We start from the raw sequence: 13464 nt of genomic DNA, 5'->3' as shown, positions 1-13464 counted from the left end.
TTGGGATACACCTGTGTAAGCGGTATTCTCTTCCTTTTTATCCTTCTAATAGCACGCACATTTTTTCCAACCAAAATCTACCTGAGCATTCCATGTCCATATCTTCTTGAGACAAGCAAATTCCATCAAAGAGATTTTTTTTACACAAGTTGAAGCATGAATTACTGCTATCTGACCATTTTGAAAGGCTAACCACATCATGGTTTTGCTATTTATGTAATTTACAGCTTTTGACACATTTCAGCACATAAGCATCAAAAGAAACACCAAGTAGAAGCATGAATACGTGTTTGATATTATGAGGAAATGTTTACTGGAAATGTTTTTTTACCTTATTCCCAAATGCCTTAGAAACCAACTACACAGCAAGAGTGTTGAGTTGAGGGAGAAGATGTTAAGGACAATAATAAGATCTTTACATTGCACAAATCGTACTAAGATAAAAATGTGTCCACCATACTCTATTACAAAATCAAGACTAGGACACATCGCACACTAACCATTACACACTAAGGAACATTAATATGCATACCTCTACAGCGAGGTTACATTATTTACTAGGAACATAAACCCCATCCTCGTTTTAACAGATCTATACTCAATGATAACCACTATATTTATCTATTTTTTAACAAGCACAGTCACTATATTTATCTACATCACAACCTTTGGGGCACGGCCCTTCCCCGGACTCTGCGGGATGCTGTGTGCACCGGGCTGTCCTTTTCAATCACTATATTTATCTATGCATATTACTCAATGGAATCACTAGACTTTAAGAACAAACCCAGCTGCTAAAAAAGATGATACCAGAACTTCCACATCTTCAGATGTTATACAGCAAGCTGGCCCCTCTACAATATCTGCCACCACAATGGGTCAAGTAACATCCAATGACCACGAACAACAACTACGCATCAGTCCCAAACAAATTGGGGTCGGCTATATGAATCCCAAGTAAAGCTTGGTTTCAACCAGGCATACCAAAACCACACTTTGGCTCACTAGTCACTACTGCCAACGGCATCAGAATATACACTGACCATTGTTGGCAACTAGACTAAATCATGTCACTATTTTCACTTCAACCAGGCATACCAAAACCAAACTTTGGCTAACTAGTCACTACTGCCAACGGCATCAGAATATACACTGACCATTGTTGGCAACTAGACTAAATCGTGTCACTATTTTCACTACCCTAATTGCAGGTGGGAATCATTCAGTTATTGCTTTGCTACGCAAGATCCATACACTACAATCAGGTGTAAGGAAACCAAACTACTATTGCAATAAAAATTAAAGTGTCCAACGATACTTGAATATGGAGAAACATGAAGCTAAACTATATAAGAATTTCATCTAACTCTTCTGTTAACAATTAGGAGCTAATGGCACGATCAATATTTTACTCACCGAGGCACATTGTACTGAGAATGTTCATCAATCTTTAGCTCAAAGAAATTTCGCATGTTTTTGCTTTTGCGTTTACAAGCATTGTTTCTTGATGCAAGATATTTTCACAAGATTAGCACTTGTTGCCCTCTCTTAAAAAGATATAAAGCACGCAATTAACAAACTCATATCTCCACCCAAGACAATCTTATGCAATAATGAAAGCAGTCCATGAAGTGAAAGTTGTTGGAATTCTCGGTTGATACTTGACAATGTTATTTATTCAATTTTCTTCCGACATTAATTTCATAGTAAATTAGCTCAAAAGGTAAAACAGGGAACTGGAGGTCCAACGTGTATACATATACATGCATACATCATACAAACATACCACATACAAACACACACATACATATACACACACACACATATCTGTTTATTATGTGTGGGCACACACACACATAATACATATATGTTTATTATGTGTGCACACACACACACATACCTAATCAGTTGTTACGATCCATGGTAATACAATGTCCTCAGCAAAATAAGATTATCAGGTCCTAACCCAACTACAACACTCAGTGAAAGACCATCTGCTCCAATCTAGGCGGGCAGGATTATGTAGCATCTAAACTTGCGAGCTGTAGCAAACAGCTCGGAGGATCTATTTCAACCCCACTAGATCCAGATTTGGCTGACCCTACCTTATCCTATCTAGATTACCACAAGTGGGCTCAAGTTGGTTTAGACACCACCATCATAATTAAGAATATATGTATTCAAGTAAACACAGTAGTCAAGTGTTAAAACAATGTTTATGCAACTTCTATAATACATGACACTTCCAAATGGCAAGTAGCCAGCAACACCATAATAAAAGATGAAAAACACAGAAATTAATCCATGTACAACCATGCAACATTTTTGAAATGTTTTCCACATAATGCTAAGCGTCTAGAAGCACAATTATCTGGAACATTTTCCTGGAACAACTTAACAAGATCTCGTTCCATACTTCAGACATCAAGTTTCAAATGCTCGGTCAACTAGCTCAAACTTCAATATATTAAGGGCATGATTCAGAGTATCTCTTTTCATTTGAAAGTATAATGAGGACAACTTCTTAGAATTAGTAAGTTGTTGCCTTATCAAATAACCACAATAAGCTCGAGTTAATCATCTTCAATTACATCATGTATACGGGCGCGTTTTTGCCCTGTTTTAATGAAATTTATTACTTTATCAAAAGAAAATGTCATCCTCAATTTCTTTTCTAATCTAAAGTTTTGCCACAATGAGGGCCATTAATTTCATCATTTAAATTTGTTACATGAAGCTACTCGTTACTTGGTGTCAAGGAGATGCTAAGGCAATACTGTGCTGCCCTGCTATCCAACTAAAATGGAAGTCCAGTGATTTCATCTTCTAAAGCAGCTAAAACATTCTGCTTGATAAGAGAGAGCTTTAAACTTGTTTAACATCATAATATGTCAGAAATTGTCATTCCCGGGAAAAAGGAGAACAGAACATAATATCCTGCAGTTGACAACATATGTGTTCCTCCTAAAGGAAAGACATGCCCTGCAAAACTTGGATCACATTCCTTTTCAGTCATATCGAAACAAGACACTCTAAAAAAGATAAAGAAGCGCTCATAAAAGCAGGGAAATTTCCAACACAACATAACAATCTACATGCAGTCTTTCCCAGAGTCCATAGATTTGTCATTCAAAAACCAGTTTAGCATTTTATCTGTTTTTGCTTTCAAAATGCCATTAAGTAGCAAACTTTTAATGTATTCTTTGCTTATTACAATTGATAACGATGTATTATTGCTTGATATAATGCAAAGAGTCAATTCACATTTACAGGATTCGCTCATGCTACAGCAGCTCCGCTATATACATACCAATTGGTATGTCACTGTCCACACTTGGGAGGAATTTAAAATTTTGACAAGATGAAGAAAAAAGCGGCATACCACAGAAATTTTAGTGGCACCATACAGGAATGAAAAGCTATTCCTCAAGGAATTTTTTGTTTAGGAAAACTTTACAGACTCACAATTACCTATAGAAAAGGTCTAAGTACAGTATCGCCAATTTATAAGTTCAAAAGTAACGTGAAATACGGCATGTCATACAGTAAACTTGACAATGTAACAGCAGCACAAAAGAAAAAAACAGAAAGTGACAACAGAAGGTTTATCCAGGGAGTAAACCCTGTCGAAAAATTTGATTATCTGGGTAATAAGAAGTGTGTCAATGTTACAAAATATAGCAATACATTATCAAACAACACTTGTCTCAGACACTACAAGGTAACGATGTAGTATGTACAATTAAAGAGATCAAAATTTGCTAAACTTTAATGTTGTCTCCGAAAATGTACAATGCTTGGTTAATAGCTTGTCCAAAGAGTTCTTATTGCAAATGATGTGACCAATTTATCCACCGCTTAATCTGCCCTACCATCTGTCAATCTTGTGGAAATCAGATAACTTTTAGATCAGTTATCTGAACCATCAGTTCAGCATTCCAAGCAAAATGCCATTTTAACTCCATGTTAAAAAGCTGGGCTCATGCTGCAATAACAGCAAAAATAAGCAGTTGAACCTGAACTACAGCCATTACCAAGTATTTGTCATCTCTCCATAAATTCAAAATAATAAATAAAACAGAAATCACAACAAAAATTTTGGAGTTCAGATTTCAGAAGCAAAGGCAGCAAGTAGTTTTATCTAGCTGGGGCAACATGGAATCTACTGAGAGGTATGACAAGGGATCTTCAGATTAGATTTTTCTGACAAATGTAACAAAAACTTTCAGCAAAGATAAGTGACATGTTGCCATTTACGCCGGAAAAAGAAATAAAACTTTATCAACTACCATAATAATACCAAAAACAAGTATAAACTAATTGTCACATTATAGTTGCTTCCATACATAGTAAATGTCATCTCAAGTCATTTCAAAATAGACATAAGAAACAACTTGTCTTGTTGATGAAAGCAGCCAGTAACCCCAGAACATGCTCCCGCTTTACCAAACTTAGTCTTAGTTTGACTTGACACGGGTAATAAGAGTAGAGTTGAAATTAATTAATACGTTAAGAAAAAGGTGACCTTAAAATAGAGCTAAAAGTTAGCCTCTTGAAGGTTATTGAGATCTTTAGAGAAGACATGTGACATTTATAATAATATACTATAATAAAGTAACAGAAATATAAAGTGAATAGTGAGGAATAAAATTCCTAGGGAAGACTGAAGTGACAATTTTAAGACAGACAAAACAGGAAGTCGTATGATTTCTTTAAGAGAGAGGGAGCAACATGGTATTTAATGTACATTTTACGTAGGTTCCCATCTAAAGCCTTGGTGGACAGAATTACCATGTACTTGTACTGGTGGGAGGTAACAGGTACCTGTAAATTAGTGAAGGTGTGCTAGCTGACACAGACACCACGTTATCGGAAAATTGTACACTTTAGTATCACGAAATCAGAAAAACAAACAAATTTCTTGTTTATTTCCACTCCTGTAGTTTAGATCTGTCATGTATCCTTTTTATCTTTACTCGAAAAGGATTTTTACATTAAAATGACACTTCTTGTCTAGAAAGAAATCAAGAAAGATAGAGACAAAAGTACAGGAACCAAAGTAAGTTCGCCTAGCCCTATCACATAGAGATAAATAAGAATCCTGATGCCTCACACCAATGTGAAACCATCCGTCAAAACATACACAGGTCCTGTTGCCAAATGTGTTTGACTTGAAAAGATACTCTAACTTAACATACACAATATTTTTTTTATTTTTTTTTTTTAATTCCCTCCCTCCAAGAGCTCCCCACCTTGCTCTTGGGGTAACTCGAACTCACAACCTATTGGTTGGAAGTGGAAGGTGCTCACCACTTGAGCAACCCACTCTTGTCATCATACACAATATAAAAGAACAAAAAAAACATTTGAATGGTTTTACCATCTGAATGGTTTTACCATCTCATCTGAAACCCGGAAAAAAAAAACATGTTTAGTACGGGGGCACACGTACCTTTAGGATAAAAAAAATTCAAAAGGAAAAATAACAGCCCATATGTTTGCACTTCTTAGGAGAAAACTCTACACAAGCATAATCATTTTTTTTATAAAGTAATAAGATTTAATTAACTCTACACAACACCATTCTAGGCAATTACTAAAACACCGACCCTACACGTCAATTTCAACTCGATTGCATGCTTGCACACCCAGTTAGAGAAGTTTGTTGTTTCCATCTCTTCTTTTAATGTTTTGTGCAGAGGTCCTAAAACATTAAATAGGTGCAAAACAGCGACACATTGATCACACTGTTGGATGTACCAGGACGCATTCTTACTTTGCTGGTAGAGAACTTTTTCTCTCCCTCAGCTCATTTCTTTCAGAATACAACATCATTATATTTACAGAGGTGGGTTAAGACGTATTATCTGATTTGAATGTTAAATCTGCCTCCTTATGATAATAAGCACTTGTGTCCATAAAAGTTTGTTGTCTTTTGATTTGGTTCCATACTTGAAGTTTTTTACCGTAACAATTTTACATGCAGAATTACAGATAGAGCACTTAAGTGTTAGTACCTAGCTCGAAACATGACTTTTGCATATCACCTTTAAGTACCACATATTTCACACATTTCAACACCAAAAAAATAAAGAGGATAGAGAAGCTGAGCAAATACCAGAAAGATTGCCTTTCCCTAAGCAGAAAGATAATAACTCAATTATCTTCATTACATAATACATACCTTGCTCTTAAGCAGTTTATTCTTTCAAAGCATGTTTTTTCATGATAACTCAAATATCATTTCATTGATGTCACACCAATTTGTTGTCAAAAACTATCTACTCCATTTCTGAAAAACATAGAAGAATTTCATTCTTGGCGTAACTAGTAAAGTTGCTGTCATGTGACCAGGAGGTCATGTGTTCGAGCCATGGAAACAGCCTTTTGCAGAAATGCATGGTAAGGTTGCGTACAATAGATCCTGGTGGTCTGGCCTTTCCCCGGACCCCGAGCATAGCGGGAGCTTAGTGCACCGGGCTGCCCTTTTTTTATAGAAGAATTTCATTCCAAAAAGAAAAAGAAACAGACAGGGAGAGATCTTCCTAGCAGTTAATAGTAGCGGGATTGTATTTTTTTTATTGAATTCAGTCATAATCTGCAAAACAATTTATTAATATATCCTAGAAGAGCATATCAAATTGCAGAAAAATCATAACTTAGCAGAATGTAGTATTCTAAGTAGTTGTGGCCCTACGTCCTTGTTTTTTATAAGGTGAGATTTTATTAAAAGGTACCAAGATGGTACAAGTTACATCAGTCCAACATCTGCCGAAGCCACTTACATGGCAACTACAAATCTCCTATCTCTTCTAAAAAGTCCAAGTATTGCTCCATAGTTTCAATAGTACTTCTATTACACCAAAAATACAAGTTCAAAAGACAGCTATTTTTAATTCTGAAAACATGTTGTCTTCTCCCTTCAAAACAAACACTATTTCTTTCCAGCCATATTGTCCATAAAACACAAAAGAATTGTCCTCCATACTGTTTGTTCCTTTTTGCCATTTTCTGATGATGCCATTGTTCCAACAAGCTCTTAACACTATTGGGCATTACCCACTTAACACCGTGGCCCCAAGTCCTTACAGGCATTGAAGCAGAAAATCCACATAGAGTCTAAAAAACCTCCACATATATAACTTCAACATGAGAAGCACGCTCACAACACAGATCTTGTTCATATGTGCTCCTTATAATTCTACAGAAGAGAAATGTGGCTTATGTATGACGTAAAGGAATTCAAAGCTCCTAGTGAATGTACCCTAGGTGATCAGCATCACCAATAAGGGCACCAACAAACCCCCCAACTAGAAACTTATCAGCCGATCTCTGTATTGACAGCCCTCAATCTGAAACTGCAACTCATGCAATTTCCTAACCTTGTACTAACACTAACTTCTTCAAGTCTATTTTCTCAACCTCTATCCATTCACAAATAGGACTCCTCTCATACAGGAAAGAACGAACAATGCACAGAAATCTTTCAACTAGAATAGATGAATTTCGAATCTTCCCTGGAGATCAAGCATAGCACTTACCAAATAAATAATACAAGTTTTTGAGTAAAACAGATAAAAGCTCACCTATTAATTACAGAAATGGTTAGTAAACCAGGGAGAGAACTAGCTGAGCGCAATAAATCCAATAGAGTGCCAACAGTATTTTTGGCATCTGATGTAAGTGCAGCCGGATCAAGAACAGGGTGATGACCACCTACCCATGAAATATTAAAACTCCGTCCATGTTTATCTGCAGGCATAAATAAATGACGCGTTAAAAGCACAAACAAATATCAGAATCAGCAAACAGAAAACATGGAAAACGGATAAAGGAATAAAATTATCCTAGTGATTCTTTTCTGATAAGCTACATTATATAATAGTGAATCATGATAAAACGCCTATACTCAGAATCTTCCCATCCTTGATTTTCTGTAAAAATTTACCTTGTGCTGCATATTTTTCAGAATCATTTGTATCCGGTGTGAAAAGTAAAATATACGTTTCGAGAAACTTCAATGCCAGCAGTTTTGTAACAATTGGGCCTGCCTGTAAAAACATATCCAAAAAGCATGTCATTTGAATGTGCCAAACAATTAGCGGTAGGACATCCCTAAAGCAAATCAGGGAGACCCGAAAATGGATTTACTTTTTCTTCTATTTCCCCTTTGCTAAGCCCTCCTGCGCCCCAGAGATTAACAGAGCAAAAGACAAGGAACGGTAAGTCTAAATTAGGTAAACATTTGGTAGCAGATCTCACAAAGACATCATCATGAAACACTACACTTCAAGGTTCGAGACTGCACAATATATATAAGTAAACCTCATGCTCGCGGATATCCATTCATCTCCTTATTTCCAAAATGCAGTAACTTCCGAAACTGGCTACTAAAATGAGGCTAAAATAGGTACACAAATGCAAAGAGTAAATCATCATTTGACATCTTGGCACAAAGTGAAACTTAGATTCCCTTTTTTGCAGAACTTGACAGAAGCCTGTTTTAAATCTTGCATCTACTTCATCCTCTTCACGTTAGATAACCAGACTCTCCCTCACAACTTAAACATTCTCTGATCATTTCCTTCTCTCCTATCCTGCACAGTAGGACAGGCAGGACATACACTAACACAGACACAAAGAAGGAGAAAGTGACTAGTCATTTCATACATACTAACTTGATCTAAGCCAAAAGGTCGAGAATATGTATTTTTCATACTCTCATTTGAGGCGCACTTAAGCCCTAAAGCTCAGAAAAGATCAGGGTATGCGCTTCGCCTCACTTAGGTTGCGCTTCAATGTAGGCAAGACACTAAGGCCTGCGCCTCATTGCCTATAAGTTCTATCTTGAATAAAGCAGTACAAAACAATAAATATGATCGGCAAAAAGATATATTAATTGTTGAGGAAATCATTATGAATGAAATTGTCACTTTTCTTTGCATTACATATACATTTTTTTTCTTCGTTGTGCCTTTTTTAACTAAAGCCCACACTTTAATTGCGCTTTGCGCTTAAAGCCCGATAGACTTGGACCGCATTTTAAATAGACCCCGAGCTTCATAACAATGAAAGAAGCGAGATAGTTAATCTAAGGAATTAAAAGGGCATTCTCTTGCTTACATTTCCTTCTTTGAATAGACCGCTCCTCCTGTGGTAACCTAGTAGCTAGTCACATATGGTAAAGAGATAATTTTACCTCCCACCCCACCCCGAACCAGAAGTCTAGAATGAATGAATAAATAAACAAATAAATAAATAAGTATCTATGGAAGGATGAATCCTCTCACCAGATTAGAGATATCCAACAGCCAAAAAGTTCTAGTTTATTATTTGTAAAACATTCACAAAATATTATGATCCTTTTTTATTAGCTCACCAAAATATTATGATTCTGTCTTAAAAGTTCACAAAATATCATGATCCTGATGATGTCCAATATGAAGTTTGTTGGAACCTCTACAAGGTAAAACTGAAAACCGTTTATCAACGGAGAGGAAAAGGATAAGCTTTAGAACAAACATTTTGGCAAGTTGTTGTGAGGACGAATTCAAAAAGATGCTGCGGTTCCTAGATCCAAGTGACAACAAAATTGATAATTAAGTCCACTAGCCAACAAGCACCTACCACACGAGCAAAACAAGATACCTCAAAAAGAAAGCCAAAGACAGCATCCTTGAACTTGACCATCCATGTCCAGAGCTCATCAAGCCACCTCTCAACTATACCATGCCGGTGAAACTATAATTTATAAAAGAAGGATTTAGAACCTCAAATGCATTAGAGAAGAAGATAAGCTTTGTGAACAGAATGACAAATTAAACATGTACTCCCTCTGTCCCAATTTATGTGGCACTCTTTCCTTTTTCGTTTGTCTCAAAAAGAATGTCGCCTTTCTTTATTTAGAAACAATTTAACTTCAAAATTTCCATTTTACCCTTAGAGAGATGATTTATGGCCACAAATTTCTAAGGCTAATTTTAGACCACAAATTTTAAAAAGTCTTTCTTTCTTAATTTACGGGCAAAGTCAAACGATGCCACATAAATTGGGACGGAAGGAGTAACAGATTGTGTAACAGAAAGTGCACAAGGACAGGGAGGATAAACTTAAAGATAATATATATACACACAACCACACACCCAACCAAAGCTAGTGACTCCAATGCATATCAGACACAAAAGATAAGTTCTGTTAAAACAAAATCTAGCATAGTTTCAAGAACCTGACAAGATAGGCATGAAGCATTAAGGTATTAAAAGCACATCGTATAGCATCAACCTCCCTGCCAACACGTTCTTTATACCACACAACCCTCTATATTATAGCAATTACTAATGGCACTAGTCAGGCACAAAAATCCTTCATCAGCCGTCAACCGACCAAACTTCACTTTCCTTTATAGAGTGAATGAATAATTACTAAATGAACAAAGAGAATACCACTGTACGATTACATAGAAATGTCAAGCTATGTTAACCAGCATCTGTTTACTACATTTTTGGTTTTAAAATCTTTCAGAAAGAACTAGCACAAAAAGAAGATTTCAGAACCAAACATTGTGTCTCCAAACTTGAAAGAGAGCCTTCAAGATTAGCCTTCGGCCTCCTTTAAATCTTATCATCCCCAACCAACGCGTTATCATCCAAGCTTCTGATTGAGCACAGATGAAATTTATGCAGTTGTGGTCTTAAAATACTAACAAGTTTAAAACATCAGAAAACAAATGAGGTGGCCCAAGGCACAAGACTCACACTGCAGAGACCAAACCTTTTTTTGGGGGGGGATAAGGGATGAAGAGACCAAAGATCTCCTCAGAAGATTTACAACCATGATTAAAGATCAGAGTGAAACAAGTCTATGCTGCATGAAGGCTCAGTCAACAAGATAGAGCAAAAGAAGCAAATGCAGAACTATGAACAAGTATGTGACCTGATATGATAATTCCTCCAACACGCCACAATAGATTTTCATGCCAGATATAATTGATTGCTTTGTCACCATAGAACTCGTATCTTTTAAACATGCGAATAACACGGGCATTAACACCAATGAATGTTCCTTTGCTTTCATCCCAACCGCCTCAATTACCCTGACATAGATGTACAATAAGGTTAAAATGACGAAAACAATATCGAGAAAAAACCAATATCCATAAAATCAAAATACCAATCACATGCAAGCACATTTGTTACAACCCTATTCTAGCATCAGCTGATAGCAACTTACCAACTACCAATTGCAACAGCAAGTAATCAATTTTATTATGTTTTTCATTTGGTACCGCACCCCCAAATAAATACCCATACTCAAGGACGAAGAGTGGAATTCCCAGTTCCACCCCCACTCCCTTGCTGACTCGACCGCCCAACCTCTTGGTTAGAAGCAGATGGCTCTGAACGCTAGAGCAACCTCTCCTGTCCAGGAGTAATTAAATTTTAGCAAGACCTACCTTTTATATGTGGAAAAGAAGGTGTCAAGCTGTAATTATCAATCCTTGTCAATCACAGAAAGGGAAATACATAAATGCAACACCCTCCACCACCTTGAAGCATATATTTGTACCTAATATACTAATAACCTTCTAATACGAATCTAAAGAACCAATTCAATCACACAAAAAGGTGCAATTATTTATTTCCTTAGCAGAAACTAACCCAATTTTGATTCAAGTACCCACTATTTACCACTCCCTATCACCAAAAAAGACACTGGCATGTACTCCCAAAAGTTCAATTTTTTATCTCAATTCTGATACTTTTAAATTTAAAATAAAATTTATACATATTTACGAACTATATAAAAAATGGTTGAGTTCCTAATTGTAATAGTACCATAGAAAATGGAAAAGGATTAGAAAAAGGTTCAATTGAACTTACTCGATGAGGCATTTGCGAACGAGACTTTGGGGCGATGACTTAAGGTCTATTAAATAAGGGAAAAGCTCAGCAACCTGTGATGGCTCAGCTGATAACAGTATATCTTTCAGTTGCTTCAACGAAGATAACTTTACTGTCAAATCACCGTGGTTGTTAGCGGCTGCGAGTAGCGGTAGAGCTTGCTCACGAATTGGTCCCCCGGCCATGTTAACAATGAGAGTAGCTAGGGTTTTATTTATACTTAGGGCTTTGAATGAGGCCGGAGAAATTGCCTTGCCGTCCGCCGACACCTGTGTAGGGTTCCACCGAGCCGGATAGAAGACACGGATGAAATAGTGCGTTGGCCTGAAGGAGAGATATCATAAATTGAGATTTGAAAAGGATTTTTTGGATTCAACCATTTTGTGCTGTGCAGAGAGGGGGATATCAGTTGGGGATTTTGAATTTGTTGAGGAAATTTTGGGGCTTGGAGTTGGAGCGGCTATTGGGCCGAGTTCATATAACTCGCCACGCGACAAAACAGGGAGATTTTAAAACATAGCCAGATTTACAAGTGGTAATTGAAAAATAGCCACAGTTTCAAAAGTAATCAAAATTTAGCCAATTTTCATGTAAAGATAAATCTAAACGAAAATAATGTTCAAAATCTGAAAAATATTCTAGCATAATATACTTGAACTCTAGCATATTATACTGAAGTTCCAGTATAATATACCGGTCCAGCATAATATGCTGGAAGTTCATACACAACAGGTGCTCCAATCTCCAGTATATTATGCTGGAACTTTTCGCGTGTTGGAGTTCTAGCATAATATGCTAGAAGTTCATATACGGGTGCATCAATCTCCAGTATATTATACTGGACCGGTCCGTGTTGCAGTAAAATAATGGTTATTTTTTAATGACTTTGCAAACGCTGGCTATTTTTGAATTACTGGTCCAAAAACTGGCTAGCCCGTGCTATTTTTACGACAAAACATCGTAAAATGGGGCAGACTATTTGCACAACGCTATTCAAGGTGTAACGACTTTTTAAAAAACTATATTATATTCATAGCCATTTATAGCATATTTGGCCAATCTTCTCTTTGGCCAGATTTTTTTTCTTTTTTTGGCCAAAAGGTATTTTTTTTCAAAGTTAAGGTGTTTGAACAAGTTTTTAGAAGAAGAAAAAAATGACTTTGAGTATAAACATAGCAGCTTTTTAGAAGCAAAAAGAATTAGCTTATCCCCAAAAGTACTTTTTGGACAAGCACTTTTGAGAAAATACACATAGGAGTACTTTTTAAAAGTTTGATCAAACACTAATTGCTGCTCAAAAGTACTTTTTAATTTAACACAAATTGTTTGAGAAAAATACTTTTCAAAATAAGATGATCTTAGAAGTTTGGCCAAACATGATATTAGATAACTAGTGTTATGGTACGCGCTTTGTGCGTGTATCTTTTCTCAATGAGTATAAACTTTTTAAATTTTTAAATAAATATTGTATTAAAAATTATGTTTAAATTTTAAAATAAAGGTATAAATTCATGAAGATGATGAGTATTGATCCTTCTTTTACGCGTCTAGATAGTAATTTTAT

At 36.2% G+C, this 13464-nt stretch overlaps 1 protein-coding gene across 2 annotated transcripts in view; it reads right to left on the bottom strand.

Moving 5' to 3' along the window:
• The window catches only part of LOC104093681 (uncharacterized), a 30149-nt gene extending 17800 nt beyond the window's left edge, over positions 1–12349 (bottom strand). The window contains exons 1-5 of one of the 2 annotated variants that reach the window (XM_070200158.1): positions 11880–12349; positions 10933–11092; positions 9649–9741; positions 7949–8051; positions 7587–7752 (exon numbers count right to left, since the gene is read on the bottom strand). In XM_070200158.1, coding sequence (XP_070056259.1) covers positions 7587–7752; positions 7949–8051; positions 9649–9741; positions 10933–11092; positions 11880–12085 — 728 coding nt within the window. In that variant the 5' untranslated portion in view covers positions 12086–12349. The remainder of the gene's footprint in view (positions 1–7586; positions 7753–7948; positions 8052–9648; positions 9742–10932; positions 11093–11879) is intronic. The other variant, XM_009599469.4, reaches the window with a different exon arrangement.
• Positions 12350–13464: the final 1115 nt, after the last annotated feature.

This window comes from Nicotiana tomentosiformis, chromosome 4 (assembly GCF_000390325.3).
Source record: "Nicotiana tomentosiformis chromosome 4, ASM39032v3, whole genome shotgun sequence".
Lineage (NCBI taxonomy): Eukaryota > Viridiplantae > Streptophyta > Magnoliopsida > Solanales > Solanaceae > Nicotiana > Nicotiana tomentosiformis.
Note: the sequence above shows the minus strand (reverse complement) of the source record. Positions and strands in the feature narration are given on the sequence as shown.